General features: G+C 41.2%; 1 protein-coding gene across 2 annotated transcripts in view; it reads left to right on the forward strand.

The window, feature by feature from the left end:
- The window catches only part of arid1b (AT-rich interactive domain 1B), a 200337-nt gene that overhangs the window by 159456 nt on the left and 21266 nt on the right, over positions 1–19615 (forward strand). For both annotated transcript variants that reach the window (XM_061696435.1, XM_061696436.1), the window contains exons 8-12: positions 1601–1922; positions 13658–13785; positions 15702–15773; positions 15881–15984; positions 19255–19443. In XM_061696435.1, coding sequence (XP_061552419.1) covers positions 1601–1922; positions 13658–13785; positions 15702–15773; positions 15881–15984; positions 19255–19443 — 815 coding nt within the window. The remainder of the gene's footprint in view (positions 1–1600; positions 1923–13657; positions 13786–15701; positions 15774–15880; positions 15985–19254; positions 19444–19615) is intronic.

Below are 19615 nucleotides of genomic sequence, written 5' to 3' on the forward strand. Positions count from 1 at the left end.
ATTGCTGGAAAGTCTCAGACATGGTACTAATGCATTATGTCTGCAGCATCGTTCTGTTGAAGAAAGCAGTAGTTTATAACATTCATATTGTCCCATCTAATAAAGAGCTTTTTTAAAATCATTGATTGTTAATTTCCCCCATTGTGCATGCAGGAAATATAATATAGTCAAATGCAAGCTGTACTGTTCAGTATATGCATCACCCTGTGTGCATTAAGGGAAAACTTCTTTCCTAAATTCTTTCCTATGGTACTTGCAAAGTCTCGACAGGAGTCAGCTTACCGGTTCAGCAAAACCTGCTCAAAAATAATTCGCCACTTCTTCTTCTACTTCAGCCCCGTTTCCAATTGTGGATTTTGTTACAATTTCTGGACAGATTCGACCACAGCTGTTCGCTTAAGGGGGAAGACTTTTATTTTGATCCTATATAAATCCTGTGTCAGTGCTTTGGAGGACAGACATTTTACCCTTTCTGCATTACTCTCACACTCTCTACCTGTTAGACTTGCAGGCTTATGTCATAAAGAAAGAGAAGCCTTTTCCATTTTCAGAGCCATTTTGTGGAATATTGTCATTTGAACCCTATTGGAAGAAAAGCCTTCAGGTTTTAAAGGGACTTGATCCCCTTTTCCAGACGTATTCTCAGAAGATTAAGCAGCGAGGCCCGACTAAAGTACCCATAATCAAATAAAAATAAATAGCCCCCATCATAATGGAGAATGCCGCATTTCTATTGTGTAATGTTCTGTGTGTGTGTGTGTGTGTGTGTGTGTGTGTGTGTGTGTTTGCATACTTGTGCGTGTGTGTTGTGTATTGCACTTACTGCGTTTTGGTGTGACTGAATGTACGCACACATTGTCTTTGACAGCCTGGTGATTTTCCGTCAGCTCTCATTGCAGCTAGTGCTGGAGTGAAACTGGGCTTTTAGAGCCAAAATGGAGGGGTTTAAGTATGCCTTAGGAAAGCCTCTGGCTTGGCAGGCATGCAGCACACCAGGGTAGCAAGAAAGCATTTACTGCAGATTAAAGCTTGTCTCAAGTGTTTCGCAAAGTCAGCCTTAAGCTTGGCAATCGTTCCCTAGGCGAATCGTCAACCTGCTGCTATGAAGAATGTCACCAGACCAACACCCGAAAATGATTTCTGGCCTCCAGTGGTGGTTGTGATGGTCATGAATTGGAATTAAGCTCAGTTCTTTACATTTTCATTCTTCACCCGTGGGGTGATTACTAGTTTGATGGATGATATAACTCTGAGTGTCACTGATGGAGGTCTAAGGGTATCTCAGCAGTTGGTGATACATCCTGCAGTTTTTCAGTTAATTGAATGTGCTTCTTGTAAAAAATATAAAAGAAAAATGCATTTGATTCAAGTTGGACAGTTGCAGTTGATCAGTTTATCTCAAATACATAACGGAAAATATATAAGTAATAACAACTTTGATCTACATTTTGAAGAATTTATGAGAATTCCTTTTCCACAATTGCATAACAGCAACTATTTAGCTTCACAGCCCGCATCAGACTGCTCAATAAATAAAAATCCAAACATTTTTAAGTAAATGAATATCTGTCAGCTGACTACTGCACCCTGTCTTAACTAGGGAACTACCCTCGGCCATCCAACTATAGTGGGACTACAAGTGTCAACTACAGCGGCCCTGGCGCAGGCATGAGCAACAGCCTGGCCATGAAAGCAAGCAGCCCTATGCACGGCCATGGCCCTGGTCAACCTCTTCCCGGAGGCCGCAATCCAGGGCTGGGAAACCACAACAGAGGGTACCCCACCGTGGCACCCAGTTCTCCCAGCATGCCTCAGCCAGCAGGACCGGGAATGGGCCCTCCCTCTTTGGGTACGTCTAACCACAAGACACAGGAGGCAGCGGGATCCACCATGCCAGGCGCAATCAACGCAACAAACATCAGGTACCTGCAACTGACTATATCATAATGGTTCTATAAAGGATATTGTCATAAAAAATGGCATGTCTCTGATAGTTCAAGGACTGAAGCACTAAAGTTGAAGTTCTAGCAATATGCTGAGCTCCCTTAAAAAATGGGTGTAATTGCATAGAGATATCATCATTAAGCCACAATGTCAAAGAAAGAAATTAGGCCGATAACAGAATTTAACATTTAACATTCAATACTGTCCACTGAAAAGCATGCAACTTTTTTTTTTCTTTTTCATCTGAAACAAACAATTACTATATTTATTGTATTTCAGATGCATGCAAAAGTACTCACAGGATGGATATATGCTTTTCATTGACTTGCTACAGTGCAATATCATAGCAACCCACGAACACATTGCAGATACAGTATGAACTGTGAGTAGCATAGCCGATGAGATCAGAGTAAGGTGATTTGATCAGATGAATAATAAGTGCTATGATCTTCGGGTGATTGCTGCATATTTTTTTGTGTCTCTGACTTTGCTGTGTAGCAGAAAAAAAGTCCAATACTTCACAACTACTAAATCAAGCCACTCAGTGGCAAGTATTTCCCCTCTTGCATCACTTTCCCTAAAGAGGACCTGTGAGCAAAAGAGTTCTTTCTCAGGGGTCCAACACTTCTATGAGCCATTTGTCAACTGTACCTATTTTCACAAAACTAGTAAAAAGCATGACATTTTGATAGCAGGCACTGTACACCAGGTGTCGTTTCTGGCTGATGACTTGTGTGAAGCCTTGAATGCTGCACTGTCAAGACATAAAAAAAGAAGTAAACCACAGGTTTCACGTTGACAACACTCGAGACTCCGGGAGCCGCCGAGCACCTTCACACGAATGCAAAGTAACGTAATTTCTCGTGTATAATGCGGACCCATATATAATACTCACACCCAAAGTTGACCTCAAAATTCTGGAAAACCCTTCTACCTATGTGTAATGCATTTTTACAATGCATGATTTTGCTTCTACCCATATGATCAAAACATGAAGTATTATCTGTATTTTGTCAGTTTTTTTTTCAAATATATATTCTGAAGTTAAGCACTTTTTTGGAACACATAATACCTTCCTGAATTTACTTGCTCTTATTTTGAAATTCACAGCCCTACTTTTATTTTGTAAATTAGAAAACACACAGTTGTGCTCATATGTTTGATTACCCAGGCAGAATTTGTAAGATGGGTACAATTCTTTAAAGAAAATATGAAGGACAAGACAAAACTCATTTAATTTTATTTTAATGGGATTCAAATTAAATGGTCAAGCATTTCAGAAGTGTTATCATAAAACAAAACATAACCATAAAGAAATTAATGATGGTTGTTGTTCAGTCATCAGTCATATTTAAAAAATAAAATAAAAACAATATTACACAAATTCTGCCAGGGTATGTAAACGTATGAGCACAACTGTACATATATGTAGTCATACATTACCCCTGTCATATTGGAATGAAAGTGTACAGCTTTTTCATAACCACTAGATGGCAGCATACATTTATACAATGTGAAAGTTTTTTCCATTTGCCCCAACACCCATGTATAATGCGCACTATTAACTTTTGACAATTTTTTTTTACTTTAAAGCTTTTTGGCCTCTTAACTCCTGGCAGATTCATGTGCACAAAGACACAAATTGTGTAGAGATGTTTTTGATTATATCTCTAAATGATGACTGTGTGACTGGTTGTTTGTCTACATGTGGCTGACCACCAATCTAGGTTGTACCCTACCTCTCGCCCAAAGTCAGCTGGTATAGGCTCCAGCTCACCCGCAAACCTTAAAAGAGGACCAGCGATGTAAAAAAATTGGATGGAAAGAAGTTGTGGATGGTAAAAAGCAGCAGCTGATGAGTTCTCTTTTCAATGTATGTGCTCTGTGTTGGCTTTTTGGGAAGTGTATCTCGTAATAAGTTCCCATTTCTTAGGAGCTTCATTAATCAAATATTTTCGCTGCAGCATCTTTGTAGAATAAACAGAATTTAAGTTGGCATTTTAAAAAAGGAAATTCTTGGGTCTGCTTGCCAAAACTGTTATTCCTATCTGCTGTCAATCATTCTGCCTGCTTGTGTTTTATCTCCCCCTCACCTGTTTCTTTTTTTTTTTTTTTTTTACCAACTCTCCCGACTGTATCACCCTCTCCCCCTCTGCTCTGTTATCCTACCCCAGACTCTTTTATCTCGTTCGGTCTTTCTTCCTTCCAATTTGCTTTTTTTTCTCTGTTGTTTCCTGTGCTGCCTTGTGATGTTTTCCTCCCTCAGATCCCACTTTAAAACATCTGAGGGAGATCAGGAGAAAATTGGCCTTCGAAAACCAACAGTTAAAGGCTCCAGTGCCCCCTTTGCTCTCTAAATCTCAGTGCAACATTCCAAAATATTCAGACCGAGTTCCTCCCTGTCTGAGAAACAAGTTGTTAGTCGCTGCACACGTCGACTTTCCCACTTTGATGCATCGACCCTAAGTGAACTGCACAGCTGCCAGCTCCCTTCGTAAATAGAAGAAAAAAAATACAAGGACATCATGTAGATTCAGATTCCCATATACATTTAGTGTACAAGTGCTTGTTTTTGGTTGTTACCCTCAAAGATCCAAAGTTTTTACCCTTGACGTTTGACTCTAGCCTCTTTTAAACAGATATCCCACAAAATAGTCACCAAAGAAGATTTAATTTAATTAGTATTTGTTTTAATTAATAAATTAATTAATTAATTAAATATTAATTAAGATTGAATTTATCTCATCTCTCATAAACCACTTTATGAATCAGGCATGCCAATATGGAGGAAGTAGGTGTGGCAGAAGTTTTTTGTAGGGACTATGGATTGATGGTAGGGAATTTTGGAGGAATGCAGAACGTGTTAAAAGGTAATAGCTTTTCTTGGCAGCATCTTCTAAGGACAGAATTGCCTTTTCAAATGACTTCCAGCGCTGCCGGCAACACTACAAAAAAGTCCCTGGAGCTATAGGAAAGGGCGCTGTCGAAAAAATAAGCACTTAGTAGAAGAAGCGCAAAGCTTAGAGAGAAAAAAAACTGTAAATCAAAGGGAAATTGCAGAGAGAAAAATGTCGGAAGAGAGAAGTGCTCCCAGGCAAATCTTTGCCAAATAATTCATTTCTGCCCTTCTTAGCAAGTAAATTTCCTAAATAAATAAGAGCAGCACTTGAATGTCAGAAACGGGGATACTGCCTGTGGCACTTTGTCGCTTGCAGTCTTGGCAGGCTTGTGGAGCGCTCTGTTTTCATTAGATGGGCAAAATAAATGGGTTCTCCTCCATCCATCTAGAGTTGTTTGATGTTTGGGGGGTAGCAAAGTAGAGTGAGGTGAAGAGCAGCTTTTCTCTGGATTTAATATGTTAAAAGCCGCTTTTATTTGTGTGCGGTTGTGCAGGGGGGTCCGCTTTTGTTTGTGTGCGCCCGTGTGTGTGCAGTGTTGGGAACAATTCCAAGTTACCCTGTTGAAAATATAATCGTAGTGTAACTATTAATTCATTTTGAATCAACGTATCAATGGGTTTCTCCGGGTACCCCGGTTTCCTCCCGCATTCCAAAAACATGCATGGTAGGTGGATTGAAGACTCTAAATTGCCCATAGGTGTGAATGTGAGTGTGACTGGTTGTTTCTTTATATGTGCCCTGCGATTGGCTGGCGACCAGTTCAGGGTGTACCCTGCCTCTCGTCCAGAGTCATCTGCGATAGGCTCCAGCACGCCTGCGACCCTAGTGAGGATAAGCGGTACGGAAGATGGATGGATGCATCAATGCATCAACAGGACTCTTGGATGTTTCCTCTAAACAAAACATTAAAACCATAGATAATTATTATGGAATGAACCACCTTTGTTCTTCACACAACTAAGAAACTGATAAGAAAACATGATGAAATGTGTATAAGTAATATTGTTTTATTTTTTTGTGTTATATGTGTACAGCATGTGGAAAAGCACCCTACCATACCATGTTGACCTAATGACAAATATGCACAATTTAGACAATATCGCTTCATATGACAACCCAGATAAGTGAATGTTCCATTAAAGTCAATTGTTATAAAGATGACACATCTGTACCAGCCAATTTTCTTCGCACCACTGTATGTTATTAAAGCAGAAAACATACGTGGCTCATTCCCGTGGCCTGCAGTCGACACAAACAGCGCCCCTATTTCCCTATAAAAGGACGTCCGTCTCAGCCAATGCACAGAGGTTGAAGTCGCAAGTGATAGCTGATCCTAAACTTGAATAACTTTAATCTTTATCCTTATTGCAAAATGTTGGTATCATTGGAAAGCTTGCTAAACACAGAAACCGACAACATATAGCCTAATAACCATTTTGGGAATTTGTTATTATTTCCAAAGCTAAATTAGAGAATATGGCACAAAACAACCTAAACAAAAACTATTTAAAACCCGAGAATGAGCAAACAGTGCATACGTTCTTAATATACATAGTAAGGAATAAATATAGCACAGCAAAGAGGTAGTTGTAGATGATCAAATTCATGAAATTAGCGTTGGAATCGAAAGAAAAGACGGACAGAGACGGTTTTATGGACTGATGAGACCAAGATTAACCTCTACCAAGGTGATGGAAAGGCCAAAGTATGGATAAAAAAAGGATTTGCTTATGATCCAAAACACACAAGCTCATCTGTGAAGCATGGTGGAGGTAATGTCATGGCTTGGGCTTGCATGGCTGTTTCTGCAACGGGCTCACTAGTTTTTTTTGATGAGGTAACTCGTGATGGTATCAGCAGAATGAATTCTGAAGTCTACAAAACCATTTTGTCTGGCAATTTACAGAACAAATGCATCCAAACTAATCAGGAGAAGCTTCATCATGCAACAAGACAATGACCCAAAACACACTGCCAACACAACAAAGGACTTGATCGGGGGGAAAAAGTGGAAAGTCTTAGACTGGCCCAGTCAAATTACCAGACCTTAACCCAATAGAGCATGTATTTTACCTCCTGAAGAGGAGACTGAAGGGAAAAAAACCCAGAAACAAACAAGAATTGAAAGAGGCTGCAGTAAAGGCCTGGAAAAGCATTTCAAATGAAGAATCCAACAGTCTGGTGAAGTCAATCGGTCACAGACTTGATGCAGTTATTGCAAGTAAGGGTTATGCCACCAAATATTGAATGTTATTCACTTTAAGTTAATTTAATAATGTATGTTCTAATAAGGCACGGTTGACGACTGGTTAGCACATCTGCTTCACAGTTCTGAGGACCGGGGTTCAAATCCCAGCCTCGCCTGTGTGGAGTTTGCATGTTCTCCCCGTGCTTGTGTGGGTTTTCTCCGGGCACTCCGGGTTCCTCCCACATCCCAGAAACATGCGTGCTAGTTTAATTGAAGACTCTAAATTGCCTGTATGTGTGAATGTGAGTGCGAATGGTTGTTTGTTTATATGTGCCCTGCGATTGGCTGGCAACCAGCTTAGGGTGCTTAGCCTCTCGCCCGAAGATAGCTGGTATAGGTTGATCCTGCATTATTTGTGCGTACGCATGGTCTGAGGATGTTCTAAATTTGTTTGCAGAGTATGAACAAAAACAAGTACGAACATATTGATGAATCACAGACATGTGCGTCAAACATGCATAAGCACGATTTAAGCACAAATCTGTGCGCACGCACGGTTAGTAAAGTCCTTTTGTGCTCAAAAGGGTAAACATTAGTCAACCTTTTCAAAATCTCAGACAAACTAATAGATTGCACCACAAGGTGGCGCTTCAAGGTCATATTTGGAAAAATATGTCATGATTGAGAGTACTACAGAATTGCACATGACCAGAGATAGCTTTAGAAGGACTAAGTGATATGAAAAGAAATCGAGAGCTTTTGCAGCAATTTCTTCAAATGTAACCAATAAAAGCAACTCTCATTGAATTCAACATGTTCTGCCAGTAACATAATTACAATTACATACAGTTTGTAATTCAATGACGTAATCTCGTTACATGTAATGAGTTACTCCCCAACACTCTGTGTGTGTGTGTGTGTGTGTGTGTGTGTGTGTGTGTGTGTGTGTGTGTGTGTGTGTGTGTGATTTAGGCACTCCAAGGCCGGTCTGCCCTAAGAGCAGATTGGCTCTATATATAATTCATGGCCTCCAGCCGATCCAGTCGTCCAGCAACCTTCTTTGTCTGGCTCTTTTTCTGACACTTTCAGCCACACTTTCTTGCACACGCACGCACGCAAAGCATTGGATCGATCAGTTGCCATCTTCACACCCCTCCTGGTCCCAGTGCATGTGCTGTCTCGTCCAGTTAGCAGCGCTGGGAGGCTTCAGCATGGCCTGTCACCACCCAGGAAGGATGCAAGGCGCTGCCGCTTCTAGAGAAATGGAGTCAGATGGTTGGCTGGCAGCTCGTAACCATGGCAATCCCTTGGCAACAACACACACCCCCGTGCAGCAACACAAGGACAGGCTTCAACACTCACTGACACACACACACAAACACTGCCTCACGGTGTTAAAGTGGCCTTCTCTGATGTCCTTCACCCATGTGAATTGTGTGTTTTGGGCATGATTGTAGTTATTGTCACATTTTGTGAAAGCAAGATACAAATTAATATATCACTAGCCCTAATGACCTAACTACAATAAAAGCCAGAGGAACACAGACCTAAACCAAGGTTGAACTCTTGACAAAAGGGGGGGGGAAAAAAATCATCTGTATAGGGTAAGGTCAGGGTTTCTGGTTTTAGGCGGCATTCACACTGCAGGTCTGAAGTGCCCATTTCCTCCTCTCCTTTTGCCTGCAGTATGCTGCAGAGGTGTGGACTCGAGTCATGAATTTGATTTTAGACTCATCCATCCATCCGTTTTCTGAGCCGCTTATCCTCACAAGGGTCGTGGGAGTGCTGGAGCCTATCCCAGCTATCTTCGGGCAGGAGGCGGGGTACACCCTGAACTGGTTGCCAGCCAATCGCAGGGCACACAGAAACAAACAACCATTCACATCTACAGGAAAATTAGAGTCTTCAATTAACCTACCATGCATGTTTTTGGGATGTGGGAGGAAACCGGAGTGCCCGGAGAAAACCCACGCAGGCACGGGGAGAACATGCAAACTCCACACAGGCGTGACCGGGAATTGAACCCCAGCCCTCAGAATTGTGAGGCAGACGCTCTGTCCAGTCGGCCACCGTGCCACCAAATATATAAATATATAATATATTAGTTAAATATATAAATTGTATTATTTTTAGGACTTAACTTGGGACTTGAGGGTAAAGACTTGAGACTTGCAAAGCAATGACTTGTTCCCACCTCTCCTATGCTGGTACCGCTGTGCTTTCTATTCGGACGCGCTATTTAAAGACGCAAAATCATCCATCACAGTTCGTCTTGGGTTTGATAAATCCAATTGTGGGTGCTAAATTAAATTAAATTAAATTAAATATGCTGCTCCCAGAATGCGCAAAATGACCTGTGTAGAAATGTTGCCCATTTGGTAGATGCGGTCCTGGTTGCGCCCGGTTAGGATATCAGTTTCCACATTTGTTTGCTCGAGCAATCAAGTTTGGGCCCAGTATATCAGGTCCATAGTGTTCTTCTTCTTGCCCCCCTCCCTATATTTACTTTTTTAGCCCCTCTGTTGCATTCTTTTCTTTCCAACCCGCAAATCAGGATGCCATGTTTTTCCCTTCATTGTTGCAAAGGTGCCTGAGTGCCTGAAAGATGAATTTGTTTTGCTCTTTCTCCCTCCCTGATAGCTGTGCATGCATATATTAAGTGTGATTAAACACTGTGCAGTCCTTCCATCAAGTGTTCGCTAATGGCCTTTTTTATGATATGAATTAGTCATAATGCGTTAGCGGCACAGTCAAAAGCTTCCAAACACTGTTGTTGTTGATTTGGATGTTTGACCATTCACATGAGACCATGTCTCCTATTGCTATGAGTGGGTGCGGAGGGGCTGGAAAAGCAGCTTTGAAGGCGTTTGGCTGCAAAGAAAACATTTTTAATGCGAGAAGTGTAAAGATCAAAAAGTGTGTTGACTCACTCAGGGCTTATTAGAGAGCAGGTAGGCAGCCAACGATTGAGTTTATATACCCCTATTATTGAGAATTGGGGCCAGATAAGGGTGGCTCTGGTGCTTGTTGGTGTCTTTTCCATAGCCCAAACCACCACCATCCCCCACAATTGAGGGATTACATATGTATCATCACCCATGCTCTATGACTAATTACATCTGTGAGATGAGATTATAGGGAGGTTTACCATGCCAATCCCTCCTCTTAGGCTAAATGTATCGGTTCCAACATGAGGCATTACGAAAAAACAGAGACTGTTGCCAGTGAGAAATGATTTGAATGGCATACATTTTGGTCTTGTCAACAAAAAATATCATACATCTACTTGTGTTCTTCTGTGACTTGCGTTGTCCATCTTTCAGTCTTTCATTTTTCCTCATCCTGTGCTTGTTTATTTTTCTTAAATTTTATTCCAAAATGGATCTGAGTACCCTCCCTGCCTTCGTTATATTATATACACAAAAGCATAGGAGTGACGACCTTTTCTACATCTTCCTCTTGCTCATAATTATGCTGCATCTCTTCCAGTAGACCAGTGCTGCCCATGATTTTGCGGCACAACGTGGTACTCCACAGAAGGCATGCAATTTTAAAGTCGGACTTACATGTATACTGTAAAAATCCATTAAAAAAACTATCGCTAAAATGTTTTGCCAGATGTGCCAGTTGACTGGGAATGCAGTGTGAGAGCAAATGTGTGCATCTTACATATCTTGTCAAAGAGCTCCTTGAACACTATTAAAGATGATGGAAATGTTTTTTACAGCAGAAGACCATGTTGTTGAGAACTTTAATTAATTTATTAAACATGAAGAGATAACAAACCCAAATTCATCAACATCTTGAATGAAATAAACAGTCCTATTCTTTTCCCCTCTTACATTGTGTGTACACAAGTGTTGCTCCCAAATATTGTGTTCCCGTTCATGTTCTGAGTCATGTTCTCGGAAGCCACAACCTCGGCTGCATTGTTTCTTGCCGCTTCTCTGCATTTCTCCACAATGGTGATTTTTCTTTTTGTTTTAACTTCTTTTTTGCAGGTCCTCCAATCTGCCTACAATTTCAGTACATCATATTTCCTCGACAGTTTTCATGGTAGACCTTCTTCTGCCATGTCCTCTCATAATGTCTCCCCCAGGGGTGTCACCAGGATTTATGGACAAGGCGGGCTTATCCCCCAGGAGATGCACAGGATATGAGCAAATGCAGCACACAAGCACAAACTTCATAAACCTATAAGACTGAGAAATGGTTTTTCAATGGATTTAGCAAAGATACAATACAGATACTGTGTCAAAGTTTTACGCCACTCTTACATCCATCAATCCATCGATTCTCTGTACTGCTTATCCTCCTGACAGGTTGCGGTTGTGCTGGAGCCTATCCCAGCTGACTACGGGCGAGAGACGCGGTACACTCTTAACTGGTCTCTAGACAATTGCAGTGCACAAATAGACAAACAACCATTCACACTCGCATTCACACCTCCAGACAATTCAGTCTTCAGTTAACCAACCATGCATGTTTTTGGAATATGGGAGCAAACCTAGAATACCTGGAGAAAACCCACAGAGGCATGGGGAGAACACACAAACTCCACACAGGAAAGCCAGAGGCCAGATTTCAATCCAAAAACTGCTGCGATTAGCTGGCGATCATTTCAGGGTCTACGCCGCCTCTCGCCCAGAGTCAGCTAGGATAGGCTCCGGCTCACCCGCGACCCTAGTGAGGATAAGTGGTACGGAAAATGGATGGATGCATGGAACTCTGAACTGTGAGGCTGATGTGCTCACCAGTTAGTCATTGTGTTGCCACCACCGTTACATTTGTAGTGTTATTTCACAGGAGGTATGTTTACAGCATTAATATTATTATTTATCCTTATCTATTATTATTATTTATGTTTATCTTTGTTGATCTATGCTAGTGATGTATTGTGATGCAGTGACAAACAGTAGTCTTCCCTTAGATGGAACAAGGCACAAGAAACCTTTTAATGAATTGGAGGTCGGAAAAGGGGTGCCAGTCAGAGTCACGTCTGACAAGTACTGAAATTATTAAATAAATGTAATTAATCTGCACAAAAACAATACCATTCACAATGAACCAAAAGAAGCACTAATAATTCCTGTTACGAGCAAATTCACACAAGAGAAACATGTGCATGTGTACAGTATATATTGTTCAGTCTCCTTGGGTTCTTTAAAAGGTGCTTGAAATACAATGTATTATTAGTAGTAGTAGTAGTAGTCGTAGTGTTGCAATCCTTCAAGTGAGAGCATGAGTAAGTTCCATCCAGTGAAACACAGCATTTGGAGTGCAAAACAGATATCCAGTCCGGACTTTAATGTGACCGCCTCAAGCAAACAAAAAATACCTCATAAGCCAAAAACACCGTCTCTCACACTGTTGATAATACAAGAAAATGATTCATACAAAATACGGAGTAATTACAGTGCCGAGGTTCATGTCACCAAAGTCACCGAGTTGGCATCTCTCCAGGAAGAGAGTGTCTTCCGGGAATTCTCCTCCTGTGGGAATGTATATGCTCCAAGTCCAAAGCGAAACTCCGGCAAAGCTTCCATTATAGACCGCAGAGATGACACGGCGTTGCACCAAACACGTCTTCTTAGGACTTTCACTTTGGTAAAACAATGCCGGCAAACTCCCATTTGTCTCCACGCACGACTGTCTTCCCCACAAGCCGGGGATTGTCACTCGTTTTATTACTTCCTGGAAGATGGATTCAGACTGTGCGGGGCCAAAAAGGCAGTAAGAGGGGAAAAAGATGAGCCCAGGTAACAAATGCAAGCAAGGTCGCAGCAAAACATGGACTGGCTTTCCTGTGATAAGGGTGGTCTCTATATAAACAAGTGGACACTAATGTAAACTTACATTCTAGCCACCTTATATTTTACTTTTTCGATACTTTTTGAAGTCACCCTAAAATAGGCCTAGCGACAGCACTGATCTCTCTCATTTCTCTTTTAATATGGTCGCCGAGTAGATAATCTTGTTTCAGCACCAGATAGGCCATATTGTTACAAACATAGTGTTCCCTATCAACTCCTTTTTCAGTGGCATTGGACTGCCCAGCATGTAATGAAAGATGCTGCCTTTAATCTCAGCCAAACACACACACGCGCATACACAGAAACACGCTGCGATGTCTAGCATTCAGCAGGTTGCAGATAAGCCCCTCTTATGTCACTTGCAACACCACATGATAAGCCGTGAGACAAGGAAGGCTGAAGGGGGCAATTGAGCGGAATTGATTTTTTCCGTTGCCATGGAAACAAATAATATGAGCCTCTCCAAAAGCACACCTTAATTAGTTAAATTATGACTTGTGGGAGAGGGAAAGAGGATTTGCAGAGGAGACGATAAGGGAGCTTGAAAGAGATGCATCTCCACCCATCTGCAATCTTGTGGAGGAACTGTGTTTGATCAGTGATACGATGTCAACTCTGTTTCTCGATAAAAGTAGAAGTTGCAACAACAGCTTGCCAAATATCATCTCTTATAGAATCATGTGACATCTGTTCTTCGGCAGTTTTCACTGTGATCCCGTTCCCTCCACAACCTGCCATTATAGCTGAACATTTCAAACTAATTTCTGACAAAACGATCAAAATAAATAATCATCTTGTCCTGTTTTGTGAAGGCAGGGCAGCTACCAAGGACCTAGCGTCAGCCAAGCAAGCACCGTAATCCCCTACAGTCGGCCAGCAGGCAACAATGTTTCAGCCATGGTCAACGTACAAGGTCCAGCCTACAATGTGATGCCATCAGGTATGATTGCTCAATCCAACTGGCAGAGAGCATATTGTATTGTCTTTGTTCTCAGCCATGGACATTATACAACATGCATATTTGGGAACGGTTTCACTATATGATCAACAGTGCTATTAGGCAACATCCCAGGAAAACTACAGCGCACTCCCACCTATTGTGTGTTTTCATGTTGATTATCTAGTGATTCTCTCTTTTCTGTATTTTCATTATTTTCTTTACAATTCTACTAAATATGAAATGTCTACAATCATTAATATCCCTTTTCAGTACAGGCATATCAACTTTGTAGTTGATTAGAATGCTCTATCTAGATCAGGGGTGTCAAACTCATTTTTGTCATGGGCCACAGCGTAGTTATGACTTCCCTCGGAGGGCCGCTACAACTGTGAAGCCATATCAATGAAAGATGACCTCCTATACTGTAATTACATACAGTATACACAGCACATTGATGAATAGCCAGTTTTGAAATCAGAAGCCTATAAAAACATGTTTTTTCAACTATTACATTTATTTTCAAAGGGGGATTGGTAACAAAAAATGCTTGCAAATATCTCAATGGTATTACAGCAGAACACAATGAGCAATTTTGATTTGCTTTCGCGGGCCACATAAAATGATGTGGCGGGCCGGAATCTGGCCCCCGGGCCACCAGTTTGACATCGGTGATCTGTATATAAATAGAATACTTAAGATTGTCTCCTCATAATCCAAAAGATTGTCAAAGCCAAATGAGTAATTTTCAAAATGTAAAAAAAAAAAAAAATAACTATTAAATGGTGAATAATTTTGCATCCAGCACAATAACTTTGTGTATGAATAATTTGGGGTTTATCTATATAGTGTACATTCATAATTCGGCAATTTAAACACTGCTCTGTATTAGCTATAGAACGCATTTCACAAAGATTAACAGAGCCACAAAATGTCATGCACGATTCATCCTGAATGTTATCATTATACCTTTATATCAGTTTAAACTATCCTTGCATCCTGCTGATCAAGAGACAAGTTTTACTTTGAAGGGTTCTGACGACATGTGCTCCACTGACCTACTTCCGAATGCAATGCAGTGCATAGAATACTGTGCAAGTTACTGGAATGAAAAGTGGTGCTGCAGGTCAAGCCAGTCAAGATCAACCTCCAGATGCTTTGTGTGTTTATATTGAATTTACAGAAAACATATCTGAGAGAATGAGGAGAAGGGTGAAGGCCATGAAATGGCTCACAAAATCTCACAACACTGCTTATTTTTTCAGCGCTCACATTTTTCATGCAGAGAATATTATTATAATAATATTATATATTATAATATATATAATATGTCTCAGACTTTTTTTCAGCTCTTCATCTCGCTAATTGTCGCTGAAGGCACCTCTAAGGACATTGAATGAATATACCCCTTTAATTCAAAGCCCAATATTACAACGTTTGATATTTGAGGAACTTGAAATGAGTTGAATACCAAGGTTTCGCAGCAGTCACCTAGTTTGCCCAAGGAACCATGAAAAGCCATTAGTTTTACAGTCCTGCAGCATAGAAGGAAAAGCCTTGTACACAAGGATCCTTTCTTTTGTTTTATAGGAAATATACAGATCCCACTATGAAACATAGTCTTGCTCAGCTCCTCTTCATCTTGAAACCAAACGCAGTCAGTTATGCCGATGTCTTTGAAATGAGTAAAGACTGTCATGTGAATGCAAACTCCGCCCCCTTGTTATTGTCGTACCACTTTAAAGGAGAACAGCAGCCATCTTTTGGAAGTATTTCTTTCTTCCGTTTGTGAAGAAATAGCAGGCAAACTTGAGAGGGATGCAGCATGTCAATACGATGAAAGGTGAATGTCTGTGACGTCATACAAGCCATTATCCTTAAGCTTTCACACCTCACAAAGGAACTACCATTTGTTTCAGAAATGATTGAAGCATACAAAAACAGCAGCACCGGCAGCAGCAAATCACTTGAGAGAACATTGAACGATCATGGTAAAAACTATCATAATTTGTTTGATGACATTTTTAATCAAAGAGCTTTCATATTGCATTTTTTTTTGGTATTTTGTCATTACATGTCTTCTTTATCCTTTGTGAAGGATTCATTGGAATGTCTGGAGACGGCATGATGAGCCCAGATGTGAAAGTGAAAACAGATGTAAAAGATGACAATGACCCCGCCAATGACACTCACAAGCCAAAGGTAAGAGAAAATATATTTATGCTTCTTTCTTTCTCGCTTTTCTTTTGTTTGCTCTTGCTCCCGAATGTGTTCTGATACACACACGCTGCCTCAGCACAGTTGGTTGTTTCTCGGTTTTCTCACCATATTTAATGATTTGTTCAACATTTACCATTTGTAACATTTTCCCCGCTTTGTTTTGGCTGCCAGCTATCTCGAGCTTGTGTTTTGGCACCCCAAACTGCAACAAAAAAAAAAAAGAACACGAGAGATTGGCATCTGCGGCACACAAAGTCGCTTGGATACAAACATAGATAGACACACAAGAGGTCACACACCTTCCTTTTACGTAAACATCACTTTTACTGCACACAACCAAACACATCCCAAACACGCTGACCTCTCATTTCGCCTTATAGTTGTATCATGACTTGGCTCAGCTCAGCAACAACAAAATTGCTCTTTGCCCTTACCGCCCCCCTCTCAATTGTTTTCACTCACACATATGCACCTCCCATCACATCCACTACACATCTTTTTGCTCCAAATCCCTATCTTTTCTTTTCCTGATCATGGTAGTAAGGGCTTTTTGAATTATTTACAGGCATTCAGAGCAGCTAGAAAGACCCCTCTTGCTCCCAAAAGAGATGATCTATCTGACAGGAATGAGTGTGAAAACTCAAAAGGGAGAGCGATCCAGAGAATACAGACTCAGGGAAATAGAAAGCAGGGAAGATAAGCTTTTGCTGACATGAACATTCCATGTGAAGACCCGGACCACTTCTCAAGCTGTTGGTCCGTCTTGCGCAGTTTCTTATACACTCACACACAAACACACAGATGTACTGGTGGATGACACACAGAGTCTAACTCATACATATTGTTGAAATATGTACACATGCACATACCAAGAACACACATCTGTTTATTTTCAACATATACCTGTGTATTTCATTTCAAATACACCACCTGGCCACATTACGTACACTCACGCACAAATCTTATCGAATCCAATGTGAGAGCTGAATCAGCTCTGCTGTTAAAGATAAATGACAATATATACTCAAATAATATAAAAATATAATTATATTTTATTTTTGCTTTACATGGTCAGAGACGTATTCATTTCACAATGTTCTCATAAATGTGGAGCTATTTCTGTTTCAAATATTTTGGCTATCTCATTTAGCCACATCATTGAGTCAAGATATTAAACATAGCTCTCAGTGTGGTCCTTCAGTTTTACTCCAGACTACAGCCAGAATAAACATAATTATTTTAAACTGTAACTACCCTCGTAAAGCAAGATTCGGTTTTATGCACTTCATGTATTTTCAACCCTGTCAGAGTCGATGCCCAAACGCAGTTCAGCGAAATCTTAGCCTTAGGAAATTTAATTAGTTTGCCATAGATGTTTTGCATAACGTGTCAATATTTGATTACAACATTTTAAAATGTCATTGTGAATGTAAGAAGTACAAGTTTTGGTCAGTTTTGAACCATGTACCAATCAAAAGATTGGCACAAACCTCTTCTCCGTTGAGGAGGTTGTCGGTTATCCCAGCTGACTTCGGGCAAGGGGCAGGGCGCACCCTGGACTGGTTGCCCGTCAGTCACAAGGCATACAGTATAGACAAGCAGCCATTCACACTCACATTCTCACCAATGGACAATTTAGAGTCCTCAATTAACATAAGTATGTTTTTGGAATGTGGGAGGAAGTTGGATTACATGGAGAAAACCCACACAACCTCAGAGTGAACATGTACGTTAACTCGACAGGAAGTTAGTAAATACCATATTTTCACGACCATAAGGCGCACCGTATTAAAAGGCGCAGTCTCAGTCACGGGGTCTATTTCTGTATTTAACACATACATAAGGTGCACCGTATTATTGGGCGCAGGCATGGTAAAACATACGCTAGCTTAAAACATACGGTAGCATGCATGCACATTAAAACAATGTTTTTAAAAAGGCAGCAGGAGCAAAACTGAGGTTGGTTGTACTTTAGAAGTATTTAACAATGTACTCACGTTATTTTTTTATCAATCCTCATCCACGAATCCATCAAAGTCCTCATCTTCTGTATTTGAAATGAACAGCTGGGCAAGTTCTCCATCAAACACGCCAGGTTCGAGTCAGTCTCGTTGCCGTGCGAAAGCTCGAACAACAGTGCAAGCAGACACGTTAGCCCAAGCATCCACAATCCATTCACAAATTGTGGCGTAACTCCCCCGGCGCTGCCCCCTAGTCTTAGTAAAGCTGTGTTCGCCATCTGACATCCATGTCTCCCACGCCGCTCGCAACTTCACTTTGAACGCCCTGTTTACACCGATGTGCAGCGGTTCGTCAAGCCTCCCGGAATGATGGCAAGCTCCGATTTATTGCCCTCAGTCGAATGGTGACTGTAGAGACGCTTCTCCCAGCTGTTCTTTGCTCATTAATCCATTGCCCGAGTTGGTCTACCAACTCGAGCCACCTCGCCTTGTTTCCGCATTTTGTTTTTCTTTTTTTTCCCGCGGAAACTCAGCTTTGTCTTCTTGACTTGGCGAAGCTCGTTTTCCTGCTTCCTCCACTTGCGAACCATGGATTCGTTGAGCTTGAATTCTCTCGCGACTGCTCGATTCCCATGTTCCTCCGCGTAACTAATAGCTTCCAGTTTAAACAGTGCTTCGTAGGTGCCATTTTCGGGGATCCTTAGCCAAACCGATGCACATACCGGAACTATATACCTACGGGGGGTGTGTCTTTAGCCTCCTCTGTCACGCGCACTCTTCCCCCTTTAGGTCCGCATGCTGTCCTCTGTCAGGTCCGCCTTCCTCTATATAAGCAGCGTGTCGGCAGGAAATGCTCCCAGTCATTCAAGTGGAGCGCTCATCAAAGTCACACAACATTTACAGATTTTGGAACTCGGTGCACACATAAGGCGTGCCGCATTATAAGACGGCCTGTCCATTTTGGAGAAAATGTAAGACTTTTAAGTGCACCTTATGGTCGTGAAAATACGGTAGTCTAATATGATGCAATACACAGTTTCTGTCTTTACAAAAACGTTTTCATTGACACTGCCAAAGAGTTATTAGAGTGTTATATTAATAATTTGACAATAAGGTAACCATTGTGGATATAGTTTAATTAATGTAAATAAAGTGGGGTTCAGAGGTGTTTCTAATATTGCGGTTTCTTTATTTGGCTACATGAGACAGACATATGATAAATACCTCTGTCTGCTTCTAGTCAAGTGATTTGTCTTTTTCCATGAAAAATTTGTTGTTTTTGACGTTCCAGTCACAAGACGGTCACAGCAACAGCACCACCGGCCCCCAGCAGTGTGTGTCACAGCCGGCCACGCCAAGCAGTGCTCTGCCCGTCCCTTCCCCACTATCACCCAGCCCAGCCAGTTTGTCCTCCTACCACGGAGATGATAGCGACAGCATAAGCAGCCCTCCTTGGCCTGTCAAGGCACCTCCAAGCCCAGTAAGTACCAGACCTTCAAATATGAACGGATGAGTGGTGTGTCACATATATATGCACCAGAGCAAGATAGTTAAAATCTGGATTGATTTTTCCCTTAATTCCATCATGACATAGTGTATTTATTGCAGATGGAGAATAGTCAAAACAATTGCTCACATTCTGGGTTTTTTAT

Source organism: Phycodurus eques, chromosome 14, assembly GCF_024500275.1.
Source record: "Phycodurus eques isolate BA_2022a chromosome 14, UOR_Pequ_1.1, whole genome shotgun sequence".
Taxonomy (NCBI): Eukaryota; Metazoa; Chordata; class Actinopteri; order Syngnathiformes; family Syngnathidae; genus Phycodurus; species Phycodurus eques.